General features: G+C 37.0%; 1 protein-coding gene and 1 non-coding gene across 4 annotated transcripts; one reads left to right on the top strand and one right to left on the bottom strand.

The window, feature by feature from the left end:
• The first annotated feature begins 364 nt into the window (after positions 1 to 364).
• On the top strand, positions 365 to 7,003 carry LOC107493854 (polyadenylation and cleavage factor homolog 4). Of its 3 annotated transcripts, none has more exons than XM_016114889.3 (7): positions 365 to 1,213; positions 1,885 to 1,986; positions 2,287 to 2,544; positions 3,201 to 3,320; positions 3,415 to 3,855; positions 4,820 to 6,583; positions 6,703 to 7,003. In XM_016114889.3, the coding sequence occupies exons 1-7, from the start codon at positions 827 to 829 to the stop codon at positions 6,712 to 6,714; spliced, it is 3,084 nt and encodes a 1,027-aa protein (XP_015970375.1). In that variant the 5' UTR covers positions 365 to 826; the 3' UTR covers positions 6,715 to 7,003. The 3 variants fall into 3 exon arrangements, with proteins under 3 accessions (XP_015970375.1, XP_015970374.1, XP_015970376.1); XM_016114888.3 differs by having other exon boundaries at positions 3,201 to 3,329; XM_016114890.3 differs by lacking the exon at positions 365 to 1,213 and having other exon boundaries at positions 2,257 to 2,544; positions 3,201 to 3,329.
• Positions 7,004 to 11,921: 4,918 nt separating this feature from the next.
• Positions 11,922 to 12,025, bottom strand: LOC127740291 (small nucleolar RNA R71). Its single transcript, XR_008000970.1, has one exon. It is a non-coding gene; the product is annotated as a small nucleolar RNA R71 (small nucleolar RNA).
• Positions 12,026 to 19,541: the final 7,516 nt, after the last annotated feature.

Raw genomic sequence — 19,541 nt, 5'->3', positions numbered from 1 at the left:
TTGGTTAAATGTTTAAGTGGTTAAAAATAGAAGGAACATTTGAAAAATTAAATATATATTTTTTTTAGTGAGTCAATAAAAATCTAACATTTAAATATTTTTGTCAAATAAAATTTATTTTTTATTAGTATAATATTAATTTAATAGTTTGTGATCAATTTTATCAATATCTAAATTTTTTATGATAAAAAATAGTTATTTACTCATAAATTTATTAACAAACAGAGATAGTATAAAAAAAAAATCTCTTATGGCAAATATTCAATTAATGTCGGAATTATAATTTCAAGAATGTCTGAGATCAGATCTACTATGTATAAAAAAAGGGGAGCATCTGAATTGAATTGAATGACTAAATCAATACTCTGATCAACGAAAGAAAGTGAAAAAAAGAAGGAAGGAAAAAAGAAAAAAAAAGAAGAAAGAAAGAAACAGTTCGAATTGAGATTGAGGAAAGGTCACACTGATAGTTCAGTTCACTAACCTGGAGTTACTACCGATGAGTTTCTTCACTCTTGATGCTAATCGCGTCCTTCATATAACGTTCAACCCCCTTCTTTTTATCCCTCCTTTTTGTCTGGATTTGGGGATTAGGGTTTAACCCAATCCCCCCGGTAGATTTTGTCTTTTCCCTCTTTCAGTTTTCTTCTGTTTTTCATTCTTTTTCTCCACCTGGCAATAAAATCTGCGCGGGAACCAATTACCGGACGCTATTTCGTTCGGTAAATCAATTGAATCTTGTTCCCGCAAGCTCCTCGCTTAATTGAAACTACATTAGGGTTTTTACATTCGTTTCATATATATACGTATTTTTTTTAATTAATACATGAACATGGAGAGCACGCGTAGATCGTTCGATAGATCGAGAGAGCCGGGCGCCAAGAAGCCCCGATTGATCGACGAGCTCGACAGCAGTTCCAACCCCATTTCCCGACCGTTTTCTCAGCCGCGGCAACCGCCGTCCTCTGCGGTTACACCGTTGACTTCCGCCACCGCGAGGTTCCGAACTAACAGCGACAGGGACTTCGAAAGCAGCGACAGGTACCACCCGCAACCGCCACCGCACCAGGAGCTTGTATCTCAGTACAAGGCCGCGCTAGCTGAGCTCACTTTCAACTCGAAGCCAATAATTACGAACTTGACCATCATTGCAGGAGAGAACCTTTCTGCTGCGAAGGCCATTGCTGGCACCGTTTGTACCAACATTCTAGAGGTGAACCTTTAAAGTTTGCACTGTGCGCTTGATTATGCTGTTTTTTTCACAATCTGTTTTCATGTCTTGTGCCATTTTTAATTCTTTGGATTGAATTGAGTTGGTAAGAATCTAAGATGCAAGTAATGAATGGGAAGAGTTGCAGTCCTGGGAGTAGATGAGAAAAAGAGATGTTTTTCTGGTAGTTTTTTTTTTTTTTTAAAGCATTTATGCTTAACCCAATTCAATCAAGTTTCATTTGTTAATTGTTAAGGTTTTCAGAGAATAAAGATCTATAGTTTTTCAATCAAGAGGTAAAAAGAAAAACTAAGAATTATCCTTTGCTTGGTGATGGCAGTTTTGTAGGAGTATCATTAAAAAGTAGTGCTCTACATTTTTCCTGATTCTCTTTTCATCACTTTGTATAAAACAGGGGGTATACAAACTTTGAAAATTTTCATTTCTTTTTTATTTGTTGTTGGATATGGCAAAGGAAATGAACACTACTGTTTCCTATTATAATCAGTGCTCTGAAGTCTGGTTTCAATGAAATTTGCTCATACTTTTTAGGCTTTAGTTGTTACCTATGGCTTGGCAGTGTTGTATCTGTTTCTTTGCTTATTAATTTTTTCCACAGTAGAAAAGCTGTCTCATCGCTTTAACGATTCAAATTTGTGTTAATGACTATCCAGGTTCCAAATGAACAAAAGCTTCCATCTCTTTATCTCTTGGACAGTATTGTTAAGAATATTGGGCGGGATTATATAAAATACTTTGCTGCCAGACTACCTGAGGTCAGATATCTGTTCTGTTTTCATTTTTGTTGACCTTTAATGCCTTTATCTAGAAACTACTTATCACTTTGTTTATTATATGATCTACAATGAATAGTCCAAATTCTGAGGTTATGAGGTTTTACACTATGTAGGTCACATCGAAAAAGATAGTTAGAATTCTTGCATTTCATTAAATATGAATATTCTGCTTGTTCTACTGGTAACTGTTATTCTCTTTGTATTTTTGCTGAGATATTTTTTCTAATTTTACAACCTATTTTTAACTAGGTACTTGCCCGTTACTCCTTTACATTTTAGGTATTCATCAAGGCATACAAACAGGTTGATCCACCTGTCCATTCAAGTATGAGGCATCTTTTTGGAACTTGGAAGGGATACTTTCCTCCGCAGACCCTTCAGATGATTGAAAAGGAACTTGGCTTCACACCTGCAGTCAATGGTTCGGCTTCTTCATCTGCTACACTCAGAAGTGAATCACAGTCACAACGCCCAGCTCATAGCATCCATGTGAATCCTAAGTATTTAGAACGACAGCGTCTTCAGCAGTCCAGCAGGGTGGGTGAAATGATTGCACCTAAAATGTATAAACGTTTGAAATGTTGGATTTGAGTGGAGTTACTCAGGATTGGACTACCTTTTTTTTGGGTGATCAATTGAATTCTCATTCTTGTTTCTTGGATATTAAAATTGAACTTGAAGATATATCATGCAACAAAATTCTGATCTTGATTACTTCTTACTGAGACACTTGAGACACAATGCAATAGTCCTGCATTCCACATCTTTGTAAATATGAACTTTCTAAGAAACTAAAACTCCTTTACTTTTTGTAAATATGAAATATCCTGACCTTTTTTCCTTTGGATATATTTTGGGTTTTATTGTTGTTTATATGGTTTAATATATTAATCTTGTTAGCTTGAGATAGAGGTAATCTTTTGAATACTTTTTCCCGTGTTGTATTTATGCATGTTTAGACCACCCGACATCTCCTCTTGACACTATACCTTAAAAAAATGATTCAAAATTCCAAAGAAGCCTTGTGATTCATACTATGTATCATGATTTGACAACTCATTCATACACTGTATTGCTTGGGAATATGCTTAGTTTCGAGTAGATATCATCTGTATAATTTAGTCATACATACCTCTTTATATCATATGTCAGGTACTTATTTCTTCTATCATGTCCATTTTCATGTCATGAAGATTAAAGGAGTAGCTAATGATACGACTAGAGCTATTTTGAACTCAAATGAGGATTCAGAGAGGTCAAGTAGAGTTTTGGGTGCTTCACGACCGTGGCTAGATCCTAGGATTAACATGCATGTATGTAGGGTAAATTTCTTTTCTTCTTATGTCTGGTATTCATTCTATCAATTGTCATATTTGAGTGTAATGGTTTATCTTGCATTCTAATCAGCGTATTCAAAGAGATGCATATAACAATTCTGTTCCTGAGAAGAGTTTAGCTGAATCCTATGGGGCCATAAAAAATAGTTCTGGTATTTCAAGTATTGGAACAACTGGCAGTAGGGTTACTGAGCTGGGACATGATAAAACTTGGTATAAAGCAGGAATCAGCGTGGCAGAGAACACGTCTAATCAAAGTAATGGTTTCAGTTTGAAGCTTGGTTTTTCGAATCGTGAAGCACCAAAGTCGATGAACTTGGGTGCACATCATCAGCCAACACAAAACTTAACTAGCATACAGAGCAGTGTAGTGCCAGGTAGCTGGAAAAATTCTGAGGAAGAGGAATTCATGTGGGATGAAATGAACTCTGGAATGATTGGTGATGGTGCAGCCAGCATTGCCAACAACATGAATACAGAACCATGGATGGGTGGTGATGATGAGAATTTGGTAAGCATGCTTGATTATTGCACTTTGCCACCTAAATTTATTCATCCAATTGCAGTTTATACATGGATGGTGTCCTTGTCCATCAATTTTGTTAATTTTTGCAACTTCAAGTTATCTTGTCTGATTGTGATTTTATGACAGATGACATACTGGCCCAATTTATATTAGGGTTTCACTACTTGCTTTTCATTAGGATCTTCATCTATGGGTTGGTTGTCTTAGGCTGTATCTAGGAGTTTTTATAGACAATGAAATGAAGTGGCTTGTTATATAGTGTAGTAGATGATGTCCTCCTTATGGTTGAATGTGTACCAGTTTAATAAAGGTTGGGAATGGAATGCATGATAAATTGACAATCCTTCCTTGATTCCCCAGTTTGTTGGGACAAATGTAGCCTTGAGCTGCAAGGGTGGAATAGGTGTCCCTAACTTGCCATTCTATTCTCTCCTTAAAATTTAAGTTTCTTCCAAATATAGTTTACTTGAGCTTGACCATGCCACTTCCTCTCTATCACCCCTCCAAAAGATACTCTTGGATAAATTAGTGTTTATTTACATTAGGTGTATTATCTTATGCTATGGGAATTTAAAAAGGAAAGATATCACGGGGGATAAGAGCGATCAATGAAAGTCCTCATTTTCTATAGCAGGGTTCATGACCTTGGGAATTCAGCACTTTGTGGATTTGATCACTGAAGAATTTGTTCCCAAAACACTGTTCCTCGGTCCTAGGTCTGTTTTACAGCATTACTATATAACTTTACCACCTTGTTTTATCATCAATTTCTAGTAAGTACTTAGAACCCCCTTTTAATATGATTTTCTCACATTGCCTTCTATCTTCTGTGCTATGTTAATTCTTATAATTGGAGAAGAAGGGTAATGAGACTCCATAAATATTTTCAATAGTGCTAAGAATGACAAGCTTATATGTCATGTTACATCTGACTTGTTTCCGTGTCCAGGATGGAGATCAATCCCAAATCTTGCACCATGATAGAGAAATATCTACTGCTAGGAAACAATCATTTGCATCTGGGGGGCATTCATCATTGCCATGGCAATTGCAGGAGCAGAGATCGAATGAAAAGTTGAATCTGAGGCCAGGTCACTCGGAAGAATTGTTGTCAGCTTTAGGTTGCTTACCAGCTAATACAAGTTCTTTGGTTGTCAGGATGCCAAATCAGTCTTCCATGCCAAATGCAACCAAAGATATGTCTGAAACTATGGGACAAAAGCAATTTGATTCCATGGGAACAAAACCCACTTCTGTGCAGTCACCTTTGCAGCAGCAGTCTGCATCATTGCCTGTAACAAAGCTCCACCCTCATCCAACACAAAATTTGTTGGAGCAAGACAATGGGAAGGCTTCTAAAACATCACAATTTCTGGGAGATCTGCAGAGACAATACATTAGAGATCAACCAGCTGCCCTTCCTCCCAATGCTCAAGTTGGTCGTTTGCATAGATCTAGAGAAAAGGATTTGCATGGTCCTTTATCTTCAGAGACTTCTTTTCTGCCAAGGCATCAGCAGCAGCCACTGGTCTCTTCCCAGACTGAAGTTATTGCAAAAACTAAGCCTCTCCACTCTAAAGTCTCTTTGGCCAGTGAAAGTTCAGAACAATCAAAAAGTAGTTTGTCAGCTGCAACTGTGCAGACTAGATTCCTCAACAAATCAATTACAAATAGTTTTCCTGGTACAAGTAGTAGTCTAGTTACAAAGAATCTTCCATCTGACTTGGGGGTTTGCCCAGCTCTATCAGGTAGACCCTCGTCTGCCACATTAATTTCTTCGGTATCTGCAGTTGCATCACCGTCAACATTAGTTCCTCCAGATGACGATTCTTCTATTCTGGATAACATATCACAAGCAAATACTGGACAGAAACCAAAGGTCTCTACAAAATTACCAACTTCCTCTAACATGAGCACTGTGTCAGCTCCAACCTCAACCGCTACAAAAAACAATTCCTTGAATCCCATTGCAAACCTTTTAAGCTCACTGGTTGCAAAAGGTTTGATATCTACAGATTCGGAGTCATCGACTAAGGTACCAACAGAGGCATTGGTTCAATTGGAAGCCCGTACTGAAAGCATTACTGCCAGTAGCTCATTGCCAGTTCCTTCAGTTACTGGTTCCACAGTTCTCCCAGTAACATCCTCTAAAGTTGTGGAAGATGATGCAAAAGCCTCCCTGATCGTAAGTCAATCAACCAACACCAAAATAAGGAATATCATCGGCTTTGATTTTAAGCCTGATATAGTTCGAGAGATGCATCCCACTGTAATCAAGGGATTATTGGATGATAGTCAGCATCATTGCAGATTTTGTGGTATTAAGCTTAAACAGGAAGAACAGTTCAACAAACACTTGGAGTGGCATTTTGCACGAGAAAGAGAGCAACATGGTCTAATTAGAGCATCCAGAAAATGGTATGAGAATTGGTTTCTGTCTGAGCCTAGTGATTCTGTAGACGATTATTGCGAGGAAACAGACAGGAGTCCATTTGATGCTATGGTTCCAGCTGATGAAAGCCAGTGCTTGTGTGTATTGTGTGGTGATCTGTTTGAAGATGTGTACTGTCAAGAGAGGGATGAATGGATGTTCGAAGGTGCTGTTTACATAAACAACTTAGATAGAAATGGTGAGATGGAAAGTAGAAATGTGGGGCCAATTGTTCATGCTAAATGTTTATCTGAGAACTCAGTAGCTGGCGGCATCAAGATGGTAAGCCTTATGGAATGGATCTGTCATTAGTATGTTCAAAATTACAATGTGTCTATTGGAGAAGTGAGTTTACAATTTTATGGTATGGTGATTGATTGGACCTTTTCCATTTTTCACAGGAACAGGACTGATTATTTACGCCTCTACTTTGATGGAGAATCATAAGTTTATTGAGGGACACAAGACAGGTTTACTCTACATACTAAATTTTGCTGTGATATGCATGCTATATTAGTTGCCTCTAACCGGTCTCTAAAGTGGTTAAACAATTTTGTGCTTATTATTCTGTTTCTTTTGTACTCGGGAAAAGGTGTTCAAAGTATATATAAATTGGAGAGTTTTTGTTTTGCGGCTCAAATTTTGCATCAGTATTGACATTATTTGTTTTATTTTATTTTATATATTGTTTCTGCTTTTGTTTCTCACGAATCAATTATATTTAAATCATGCTAAAATTAAACATTAGTCATTAGATATGGACTTCTATTGGAACTCTTGATCAACGCAATCTTCTAAGATTAAGTTGTGACTCAATATAATGTTTGGAACACCCATTTCAAAAGAAAAAAAGAGCGAGTTCTCCTAAAATTTACTCTGAAGTCCAAGTCCCATGCCTTTAATTAGTTGACAAGAACAACTGCAGGAATTAATGTTTGGAACATTGTCGTCACGGTTTTGATATGGTTTTAGGGAATGTTGATGTTTGGGCACTCAGCATTCGAACTAAAGGTTCATTTTAATTATTCATTATCAAGGCTTTATGATGCTGATATAAAATGGGCCTTTGTGACCATTGTACTGCTGAAGCATTCGTCGATTCTCATTGCATTCCTCTGATACTATTTAGCTGCATGAAATTGTGACTAATTAGGGCGAAAAAGCAGCTTTAATAGAAGGGTAAAACCATAAAACATTTCACTGTGGTTTTTAACTTCGGATGGCTGAGGAAGCAAAAAAGCCGCATCATTCGCTGTAACCGAACCCAACAATGAGAAGGCATTAAAAAAAAAAGGGTGAAGACAAATAGCTTCCCGCAGGTTCTTAGATATCTCCTATTTTAAAAGGTGAAGAACATTTTTGTCTTTATTTAGCTGCATGAAATTGTGACTAATTAGGGCGAAAAAGCAGCTTTAATAGAAGGGTAAAACCATAAAACATTTAACTTTGGTTTTTAACTTCGGATGGCTGAGGAAGCAAAAAAGCCGCATCGTTCGCTGTAACCTAACCCAACAATGAGAAGGCATTAAAAAAAAAGGGTGAAGACAAATAGCTCCCCGCAGGTTCTTAGATATCTCCTATTTTAAAAGGTGAAGAACATTTTTGTATTTTCAATTAATCCATCAACGAGGACTTTGTTTTTCGGTTAGAAATTTACTTTTTTTTTTTTTTTCACTTTTTTTGGGTGCTTGGGGCAATCAGATACCCTTTAAAACCAGCATGTGAAACCCACGATGATATGCACCGTATGAAAAATGCCTCTAGAAGATTCGCATAATTGGTTTCTTACTCTAATGATACTTAATAGGATAGGACTAGCTGTTTCCTCACAGAACATGAATAGCTATTATAATTTATAAAGTATAAACACAACGGAAGGAACCAAACTTGTTCGTTCAGTCCAATCTCATCTTGCAGTGCAAAAATATTATGGGAAGCAAGTGTACCGTGGTTTTAGGTGTTTCAGTATCTTTAACTATTGATTTCAATTATAAAATTAGTTTTAGTCATTAATCTCAATCATAATATATATTATGAATATTATGATTGAGATGGATAACTATAAACAATGAAATATTTAAAACCATAGAACATTTGAAATGTTTTCTACTTATCGCTTTGTTGAGGTACGAAGGTGTTTCATTACATTCAGAAAGAGTATAACTAAATAAAATAACGTATCAAAATTGATTATGAAAGATTATAATATTGAGAAATCTCAACATAAAAAACATTAAAACTAACTTGTAACTAAGAATGATAATAGGTCTCTATAAGGTCCGTCTTTCGTCCCCATTTACTAAAATACCTCCTATTAACTAATACTAATCAAATTGTGTTTCAAACCATCAACTAAGAGAACATTATCTATTGAAGTTGAAGAATTTTTACCAACTTTTCTTTTGCGCACTCGGGTTCCAATCTTAGCGGCCCAATGATGAGCAGATATTTTATACGCTTTTTGGTATCATTTTTATATAGTTTTTATTATGTTTTGTTTATGTTTTATTATGTTTTCATACGTTTTAGTGCAAAATTCATATTTTTAGATTCTACTTTGAGTTTTGGTGTTTTCTTATGATTTCAAATTCATGAGCTTTGGAAAAAGTCTAATTCAGAGACAGAGAAAGGACTGTAGATGTTGTCAGATTCTGACCTCCATGCACTCGAAGGAGCATTTCTGGAGTTATAGAAGTCTAAATGGCACGTTCTCAATGGCTATAGAAAGCTAACATTCAGGGCTTTCCAAAAATATATAATATTCCATACTTTGTTTAGGAAATGAAGGTCCAAAACTGGCGTTCAACGCCAGCTACCAACCCCCAAAAGGGAGCAGCTAGTGTCCATCGCCCAAAAGAGAGTCCCAAGCCAGCGTTCAACGCCCCTAAGGAGTACTAGCTCGTGGAGACACCCCAAACTCAGCCCAAACACTCACCAAGTGGGCTTGGAAAGTGGATTTTCGCACCTCTAAGTCTAGTATATCATATTTCTATAATACTTAGTCATTAGATTAGTATTTAAGGAGGAGATCACCCATGTTTAGGATCTTCTACCTCAGCTCTTGGACACTCTACACGTTTTACATTACTTTCTATACAGTATGAGTCACTAACCTCCTAGATTAAGGCTAGGAGCTCTGCTGATTCTTATGAATTAATAATATCACTATTCTATTTCAATCTATGCTTGATTCCATTCTAAGATGTATCTTCCTTCTTCATCCTAAATGAATTGAGAGTGTAACTTGACCGTCATCCCTATTTTACATGGGTTCTTGCGAGTCCTTGACGGGATAGTACTGAACCACAAACTTGATTATACATCTTTTAGACGGCTAATCCACGACTTCATTAGAGACTTCTCGAGACATCAGTTTAGCCGAGGTACGGGGCGATTAGGGCCTCTGTGGTATAGGCTAGAATCATTGTAGCAACATTCTCTGATCCAGAAGATCCGAACTTGTTTGTGGCGTTTTAAGTAGGATCACCAAGGGAACGGATTGCTAGAGCTTCATCCTCGCTCACATTGGATGACCACTGTCCCGGCGTTTGACCTAAAGCAGAGGAGATTAATGACCACTGACCTGGCGTTAGTCGCTTACAGCCTACCATGGAATGAATCAATTAGAAGTTGGAGTAGATGGTGAGAAAAGTTGATCCAGAAGGAAGAAGTATCTCCAAAGCCTCAACCGTTATCTTACCACTAATTTCACACCTATCTCGTAACGTTTCATTTATTTATCTGTTTTATGCATTTTTCACAACAACAATCATCTTTGTTATCTGCTTGACTAAGATCTACAAGATAGCCATTGCTTGCTCAAACCAACAATCTCTGTGGGATCGACCCTCACTCACCTGAGGTATTATTTGGATGACCCAGTGCACTTGCCGGTCTATATGTGCGAATATTGCGGAATCAATTTCGTGCACCAAGTTTTTGGCGCCATTGTCGTGGATTGTTTGAGTTTGATAAACTATCGGATTATTTTGTTGCTTAGATTAGGTACATTTTACTATATTGTTTTGTGTCTTTTATTTTCTTTTTCAAAAACTTTTTCTAAAATCCATCTTTTCTTTGTCTTTTGTTTGAGTTATTAGTTTTAAGTTTGGTGTCCTTTGTGTGTTATTTATTTTCTTTAAAATTTCGAAATTGTTCTTTAGTGTTCATCGTGGTATTCAAGTTGTTCTAGTTTCTTTTCTTGTTTTGACCTTAAAATTTTTAAGTTTGGTGTCTTTTGGTATTTGTCTTCTTAATTTTCGAAAATTAGTGTCTTTGATCTGAAAAATTTTAAGTTTGGTGTCTTTTATTTGTTTTTCTCTTTCTTCATTAATTCGAAAAAAATAAAAAATATCTTTTCTATCTTTATTCAAATTTTTGAAAATCTTGTTCCTTTCTTATCTTGATTTAAAAATTTTTAAGTTAGTATTTTCTTGTTAGTAAAGTTTGAATTTTGATTTCAAATCTTATCTTTTCAAAAATCTTTTTTCAAATCTTTATCGTATCTTATCTTTTTCAAGTCTTTATCTTATCTTGTTTCAATTTCAAATTTCAAAATCAAATCTTTTTCAAATCTTTTCAAAATCTTATGTTATCTTGTTGACTTTTTCTTTCCAACTTTTAAATTTCAAAATTTTTAAAATCAAATCTTTTTCAAATCTTCTATCTTATCTTATTTTCAAATCTTTCTTAATTAGTTACTTGTTTTTATCTTATTTTAATTTTAAATGTTTGGTATCTCCTTAAAACTATCCTTTCTCTTTCTTCTTTTTCAAAACTTCCTAACTAATTTCTCTCTCTTCTATTTTTGAAAACTTCTTCTCTCTTTTTCTGCCTTCTTTTTCGAATTACATGAATAAAATAAAAACAAAAAATATTTAAATTTTAAAATCTCATTCTTCTTTATTTTCAAAATAGTGCTACTTCTCTCCCCCTCTTTGTTTTCGAATTCTATCTAATCTTCCTCTACCTTCATTCTTTTTCTCTTCTTCAAATATCTCATAGGAAGTTCTCTATACTCTGACATAGAAGCTCCCATTCTTTCTTCTTTCATTGTTTTCTTTTTCTTGTTTATGAGCAGGAATAGAGACAAAGAACCTCTCTTTACTCCTGACCTGATCTTGAGAGAACCCTAAGAAAGTGTTTGCAAGAGACTAGAGCACAACACTCCGGAGGAAACCTCACAGAGGTATTCAAACAAGAAGCTGAAATCATAGATACGGCAGCCAATAATAATGATGGAGGAGATGCAAGGAAGGTTCTTGGTGACTTTACTGCACCCACTTCTAACTTCTATGGAAGAAGCATCTATATACCTGCCATTAGAGCAAACAACTTTGAGCTTAAGCCTCAATTAGTCTCTCTAATGCAACAAAATTGCAAATTCCATGGACATCCACTCGAAGATCCACTTCAATTCCTATCCGAATTCTTGTAAATCTATGATACTATTAAGACCAATGGAGTGGATCCTGAGATCTACAGGCTTATGCTTTTTCCTTTTGCTGTTAGAGACAGAGCTAGGATATGGTTGGATTCTCAACCTAAAGAAAGCCTAGACTCGTAGGAAAAGTTGGTCAATGCTTTCTTGGCCAAGTTCTTTCCACCTCAGAAGATGAGCAAGCTCAAAGTGGAAGTTCAAACCTTCAGACAAAAAAAAGGTGAATCCCTCTATGAAGCTTGGGAAAGATACAAGCAACTGATTAGGAGATGCCCTCTTGACATGATCTCAGAATGGTCTATCTTAGATATCTTCTATGATGATCTATCTGAGATGTCCAAGATGTCACTGGATCATTCTGCTGGTGGATCACTCCACTTGAAGAAAACTCCTGAAGAGGCATAGGAATTCACTAAAAGGGTTGCAAACAACCAATTCATGTACACTTCTGAGAGAAACCCTGTGAACAACGGGGTGACTCAGAAGAAAGGAGTTCTGGAAGTTGACACTCTGAATGCCATATTCGCTCAGAATAAGATCTTGACCTAATAGGTCAACATGATCTCTCAAGACACCTCCTATGAAGGAGATGCTTATGATCCAGATCAACCCACAATGGGGGAGGTGAATTACATGGGAGAATCCTATAGAAACACCTACAACTCCTCATGGAGGAACCATCTTAACTTCTCATGGAGGGATTGATAAACCACTATTTTATGATTTATCTTGTGCTCAATTGAGTGGTTTTTATCAACTCTTTACCCACTTATTCATATGATTTGCATGTTTTACATTTTCTTTCCTGATTCTGTGCTATGATTGAAAACATGCTTCTTTGGCCTTTATTTTCTTTTATTTAAATCCTCTCTTATTATCATTCGAAGCCTTGATATGTGTGTTAAGTGATTTCAGGAATTACAGGGCAAGAATGGCTTAGAGGATGGAAAGGAAGCATGCAAAAGTGGAAGGAATACAAGAAGTTGAAGAAATTGCTGAGCTGTCCAGCCTGACCTCTTCGCACTCAAACGGTCATAACATGAGCTACAAAGATCCAAATGATGCGGTTCCAGTTGCGTTGGAAAGATAACATCCGAGGCTTCACAACGATATATAATTTGCCATAGTTGCCTCGAAGTTAGGCAACGCGGACGCGTGAATGACGCGCACACATCGTAGCTGCGAATCTCAATCCACGCAAACGCGTGGACGATGCCTCCGCGTCACTTTGCCGCGACCTGTACGAACCAGAAAGCGCTGGGAGTGATTTTTGGACTGTTTTTGACTTAGTTCTTGGCCCAGAAAACACATATTAGAGGCTGAGAATGGAGCAGAATCAAATCATTCAATCATCGCTCACAATTTTAGGTTTTAGATGTAGTTTTTAGAGAGAGAGGTTCTCTCATCTCTCTTAGGATTTAGGATTAGGATTTCTATTAGGATCAGGATTGTTCCTTCATACCAGGTTTAATAATTTATGTTTCTCTTCTATTTTTGTTTACTCTGGAGCTTTTATTTGTATTTGATTTATGTTGCCCAATTGGCTTATGAACTTTTCCATGTTAGAATTGACATCTTCATTCAATTTGAGGTATTCCAGATATTTATGATTTTAATTTAGTTTTCTATATTCTTGGTTCTGGTTGATTAATTGGTGACTCTTGAGTTGTCAAACTCATCGTGATTGATAATTATTATCTTTGCTGATTAATTTAGATTCCTATAACTCTAGTCTTTCCTTAAGGAGTTGACTAGGACTTTAGGTGTTAAATTAATTTGTCCACTTAACTGACCTTCATAGTTAGAGGTTGACTTAGTGGGAGCAAAAGTATAAATCTCATCACCATTGATAAGGATAACTAGGATAGAACTTCCAGTTTTCATACCTTGCCAAGAGATTTTTTCATTATTAGTTTATTAATTTCTACAATCCATTTCTCTCTTTCAAAACCTTTTCAAAACCCAAAAACATTGTTTTCCATAACCAATAGTAAAACACACTTCCCTGCAATTCCTTGAGAAGACGACCTGAGGTTTGAATACTTCGGTTTATAAATTTTATTGGGTTTGTTACTTGTGACAGCCAAACGTTTGTAAGAAATGTTGATTGCTTAGTTTAGAAACTATACTTGCAACGAGAAATTATTATAACTTCTAAACCATCAATCTTCAGTTCTTCAAAATGGCGCCGTTGCCGGGGAATTGCAAACGTGTGTCTTATTATTGGTCATTGTAAATATTTTTCAAAAAAAAAAAATCAAATTTTAAAATTTTTATCTTATCTTATCTTATTTTGCAAAATTCAAATCTTTTTCAAAAAAAGATCATATCTTTTTCAAAATCTTATCTTATTTTTTTTCAAAAATCATATATTTTTCAAAATATTTTCTTATTTTTTTATACCTTTTTTAAAATGTTTTCTTTTTGTTAGTTTTTGTTTCTAATTTTATCCTACTACTATGAACTCTCACCCCTTTTGCTATGAGTCTGGTTACAACTATGTTGCAGGAAGAGGAAGCTATAACAGGAATATGCTTCAAGGTCTAAGCAATCAAAGATGGATGGAGCCAAGAGGATCTGATCAACCCTTTAGGCAACAACACCTTCCAAGATATCATGGACAAAGACCACTCTGCAATGCATACCAGGATGATAGATATGGTAGACCCCCTTGTAGTTACCAACAAGCCCCATCATATGCCGATGAACCACCTCCTCAACATAGCTTTGAACCACCACCCTCACAAGCCCCTTTCCACCATTCACCTCCAGATGACCCTAATCCTTATCCACCACACCAACCAACATATGAACCATACCCAGAACCACCACCTCAATATTCACCATCTTCATATCCTTATCAAAAAGAACTACCTCCATATTATGGACCTGTTTTCCAAAAAAATGAACCCTCCTATCCATCCCAAACCTCCATGGAGAGCACACTTTCCTCTATCACTAGTCTCACCTCTACTCTTCAAGCACTTTTATCCCGCATGGACCAACCCTCTACCCCCAATATTCAACCCTCAAGTTCCAATGCACTTCCATTTCAACCACATAATGATCCACCCATCCCATTACCATCATCCATGGAAGAGCACCCACATCCACCAACCCAAGAGCAACATGATCCCAATGATATTATTGACATGGAACAAGAGAGAGAGGATCATCTTCGCGAATCCATACTTCATAAGGAACTAGAGGAGGCACTAAAGGAAAAGTAGTAGAGACCTTTGCAGATGAAGGAGTAGTTGAAGGGCGTTATCATAGAAAAGAAGCCATCAAGGAGGAATATGATTTCATACTTAAACACCTGGATCAAGCGATAAATCTATTGCCTTTCCGACATTCGGACATTCAAGGAACCCCCATGGCTTCATATGCAGAATCTAATGAAGAACGTAGCATGAAGGAGACACTAGAAACTCCAGTAGACAATAAAGAGCGTGACTTTATACTCGAACAAGTGGAGGAAGCCAGAATTATTGAAGAAGAAGTGGTTCAAGACTTAGGAGATGCTGAACCTCTATGGGAAGGTCAAGTTATAGAGCCTCCTTCAAAGACGTTTGAAACTAATGTTGAGGAAGGTATACAACCTCCAAGGCATCTCATGATTGAAGACTTTAAATGGGATGATCAAGAGATGGATTCGATCATTGATGAATTCTTATCTACATTTGAATCCTCTCCCATTGGACTTGACATGGAGATGAAAAAAGAAGAAGCACAGCCTCCCATGCCCATGGTGAACATTGAAGAAGATATTGAGTTGGAAGAGATCTACCCAGAGGAAGAGGTTGATATTGAAGAAGATTAAAAGAGGTGGACGTTGCCAAAGAAGAGTACAAGGGAGTGGAGCTTGCAAGATCATTAGAAACACCTCTCCCGAAGCCATCACCGTCCAACACAACGTACAAGTGGGTAAAATTTTTATCTTTGACCTTTACTTTCCCACTTGAATATGGGCTTCTAGAGATGGATGGTCAACTTAGAGCTCTTTGTGGCATTAAGAGCAAGAAGAAGATGGTTAGTGGTTGGAGATATCAAGCAAGGTTCGACATGGTTGTATGCTCCAAGTGGACATGCAAAGTTTGGTGTAAAGCCCAACTGAATGGGTCTAGGAAGTTGTTTGGCCACTTTAGTGAGAATTCAGATTGCCTGCCACCTGGTTGGAACACTAATGATCAATAAGAAAATGGGTGCAAAAGCAAGGTTTGGGACCCCGGAATTCAATCTAGAAATCAATACTCTTGGGGCCTTCTCACTTGCTTTAGCTTGCTTGAAGGCTTTCTACGCCTAGTTTGGGATCCCGGAGGCTGTGGGAATTCCAAACACTGGTGGAGATTCTTGGATGAATACAAGCACAAGCCGCAATAACAAGAAGCTCACCAGAATGTCCAACTTAAGGACTTTAACTAAAAGTGCTAGGTGGGAGACAACCCACCATGGTATGATCGTTCCTCTTCCATTTTAGTCTGTTTTTGAATTTTGATTGAACCTGAAATTTTTACATGACATTCATTGCATTTTGCATTCTGCATACTGCATAAAAAAAATTTCGCATGCGATGTGTCCGCGTCATAGGTGCGTTGGGAAGAAAACAAGATTGAACAGAGAGTCACGCGAAAGCACGGCAGGAGGCGTGCCTTTGGCACAAATTGGTCCATGTGACCGCGTCGATGATGCGTCCGCGTCATGTGGAAAAAACGCCTCCCACGCGTCCACGTCAACCACGCGAACGCGTGCCTCAAAATCGACGTAAAAAGGGTGTGTGGCCGAAAGTTGAGCTAGAATTGGGCTGGACTCGTGCTAGAAGCACAAGCCTTACCATGCGTACGCGTGCCCCACGCGTCCGCGCCATTTTCAAATTTAGGCCATTCACGCGATCGCGTCAACCACACGATAGCGTCACCCAAAGTTTTGGCAAAATAAGTTTTTCACCAGAGAGTTGCGCGGCCGCGAGGCTGCACTCGCGCTGAAGGCACGAACCACTTCACGCGAACGCGGGCCCCACGCGTTCGCGTCACTTCATTGAAGCGCTATCACGCGACCACATGCCCCACGCGCTCGCGTCGCCTGCGCCACACAGCTTATCGAAATCAGCCAAATATCTTATCTTTTCTTCCCCAAATCTAAATCCTTTCTTTCCCTTCTTATTTCTTTCTTTCTTCCCTTCTTTTTCTTTCTTTTTCTTTTAATTGGTGTTGAAAATTTACTTGAGTCATTATTTTCCATATTTTTCTTGTGAATTATTCAGGAATTATTTTGACAATTATATATTACTTTTATAGGGTTGCTTGCATGTTCAATTTAATACTCTATATACCTTATTAAACATGCATACTAAGTGTTTGTGAAAAGGCCTGTATGGCATTGTGCATTCTTCATTATTCTACCCTTCTACTCTAATGCCTGTTTTTCACAAAACCCTTCCAATATTTTATTAATTAAATATGATTGTCAATACAAACGTTATTGTTATTTTCTCACGACTAATAATACATTATGGCTTTTAATGCTTGATTTATGCTACTCATGCCTTTGCCAGCATGCCAATAAACATCTTGCATCTAATTGCCTCAATTTATCATGCCCTGTTTCCATTGTTGTCCTAATTTCATGGAGTCGCAACCATGTGTTAACGACATTCTTCTTTACTTTAGCATGATTATCACTCATACTGCCCTCCTTTCTACTCTATCCCTTTGACTTCATGTCCCTTTTTCTTCTCCCTTTTCAGGATGGCCACCAGGAAGGGTAAAGAGAAAGACTCTACTAAGAGCACCAGCTGAAGAACCACAACCCCCGCCCACCTGTACAACTTTGCATGCACTGAGGATAGTGCATTCTTTAAGTGTATGGAGGTCGATACCGATCTCCGTGGGTTAGTACCTTCCTGTCTCAATATCAACGTTTAAATTAGTTGTTGCATTTTCATGTTTGTTTGATTTTGTGCATATATTACCATTACTTGGTTGAAGTAATATTTTCTTTTTCAATAAACTTTTTACAGTATTTCACTAATTTAAATTAAAAACTTTTTGAAAAACTTGTTTGAAGAAATATTATTTTGGAACATGATTTAGAGTTCGAACACACAAAACCAGTGAGATTTTGAGCCTACTTGATTGGTTACATTTTACCAACCAATATTTTATTTTTGGTGTGTGTTTTTCTCTCTAAAATTGTGATCTTTGTCTTGCTTAATTCTATATTTCCATTATTTGATGTATGCATGGACTTATATGATTGAGGCCTTGTTTCACTGAGCTTACATACCCATATGGCCTTACCTTTTATTATCCTTTGCAAACCAATGTTGAGTCTATTTTACCCCTTGTTCTTTACTTTAGCTCATCACTAACTCTAAGTGGAAAACAATAATGTCCTTAATTTGAATCCTTGATTAGCTTAGACTAGTGAGAGTGCTAATGAATTAAGTGTGGGAAAAGTGGGTTTGGAAACGTTTGGTTTGGGAATTGAGTATGTTAGTCTTTGTGTGAAAATGTGAAAAAATGTTAAGAACATGTTTATGCATTCAATACCTTAATCATATGCATTAAAAAAAATTTATTAAGAAAAGAAAAAAAAGAGCAGAAAAATAAAAAGGGGACAAAAATGACCCAAAGTAAATGGCAATAGCAATGTATATGTACTGTACTCAAAACTTGGAATGCATAAATATGTAGAAAAAGCAGTTAATGGGTAGTTATTGATTTTATATTACATGGATTGTCCTAAGATAGGTGGAAAGTTTATGTTAATTAAGGATTCATATTTTAGTCCACTTGGCCAAATACAATCCTACCTTGACCCTAACCCCATTACAACCCTTAAAAGACCTCTTGATTTGTGTATTGGTGCATTAAATTTTTTGTTGATTGTTAGATGAAAAGCAAGCTATAGAAAGCAAGATTAGTGGAGAATTGAGAGAATTGACCCTAGACACTTGAGAGTTGGAATGATATACACTACCATTAAGGGTTCAGTGCTTAATTCTATGTTCCCTGCTTTCATGAGCTATCTTCTTCTTGCAAGTTATTTGTACTTCATTTTTATGATTTGAATTAGTAAAATCCAGTTCATGTCTGTTCTTGGAAGATTTATTTACCTTGACCAAGTAGGTAGAAATATTTTGCATTTAGTTGCATTCATATAGATAGGTTGCATTTCATACATCCTACCATTCCGTCTTCACTCCTTTATAGCTTCTCTTGAGCTTAGCATGAGGACATGCTAATGTTTAAGTGTGGGGAGGTTGATAAACCACTATTTCATGATTTATCTTGTGCTCAATTGAGTGGTTTTTATCAACTCTTTACCCACTTATTCATATGATTTGCATGTTTTACATTTTCCTTCCTGATTTTATGCTATGATTGAAAACATGCTTCTTTGGCCTTTATTTTCTTTTATTTAAATTCTCTCTTATTATCATTTGATGCCTTGATATGTGTGTTAAGTGATTTCAGGGATTACAGGGCAAGAATGGCTTTGGGGATGGAAAGGAAGCATGCAAAAGTGGAAGGAATACAAGAAGTTGAAGAAATTGCTGAGCTGTCCAGCCTGACCCCTTCGCACTCAAACGGTCATAACTTGAGCTACAAAGGTCTAAATGATGCGGTTTCAGTTGCGTTGGAAAGCTAACATCTTGGGCTTCACAAAGATATATAATTTGCCATAGCTACCTCGAATTTAGGCGACGTGGACGCGTGGATGACGCGCACGCATTGCAGCTGCGAATCTCAATCCACGCAAACGCGTGGACGACGCCTCCGCGTCACTTTGCCGCGA

The sequence above is a fragment of the Arachis duranensis genome, chromosome 6, assembly GCF_000817695.3.
Source record: "Arachis duranensis cultivar V14167 chromosome 6, aradu.V14167.gnm2.J7QH, whole genome shotgun sequence".
Classification (NCBI taxonomy): Eukaryota; Viridiplantae; Streptophyta; class Magnoliopsida; order Fabales; family Fabaceae; genus Arachis; species Arachis duranensis.
Note: the sequence above shows the minus strand (reverse complement) of the source record. Positions and strands in the feature narration are given on the sequence as shown.

Excerpts from the sequence above, each read along its gene's own strand:
- LOC107493854 (XM_016114888.3), top strand. The coding sequence starts at position 827 with ATGAACATGGAGAGCACGCGTAGATCGTTCGATAGATCGAGAGAGCCG. Across the intron at positions 1,214-1,884 it reads TTTGTACCAACATTCTAGAG|GTTCCAAATGAACAAAAGCT; the intron begins GTGAACCTTTAA and ends ATGACTATCCAG. Across the intron at positions 3,856-4,819 it reads GTGGTGATGATGAGAATTTG|GATGGAGATCAATCCCAAAT; the intron begins GTAAGCATGCTT and ends TTCCGTGTCCAG.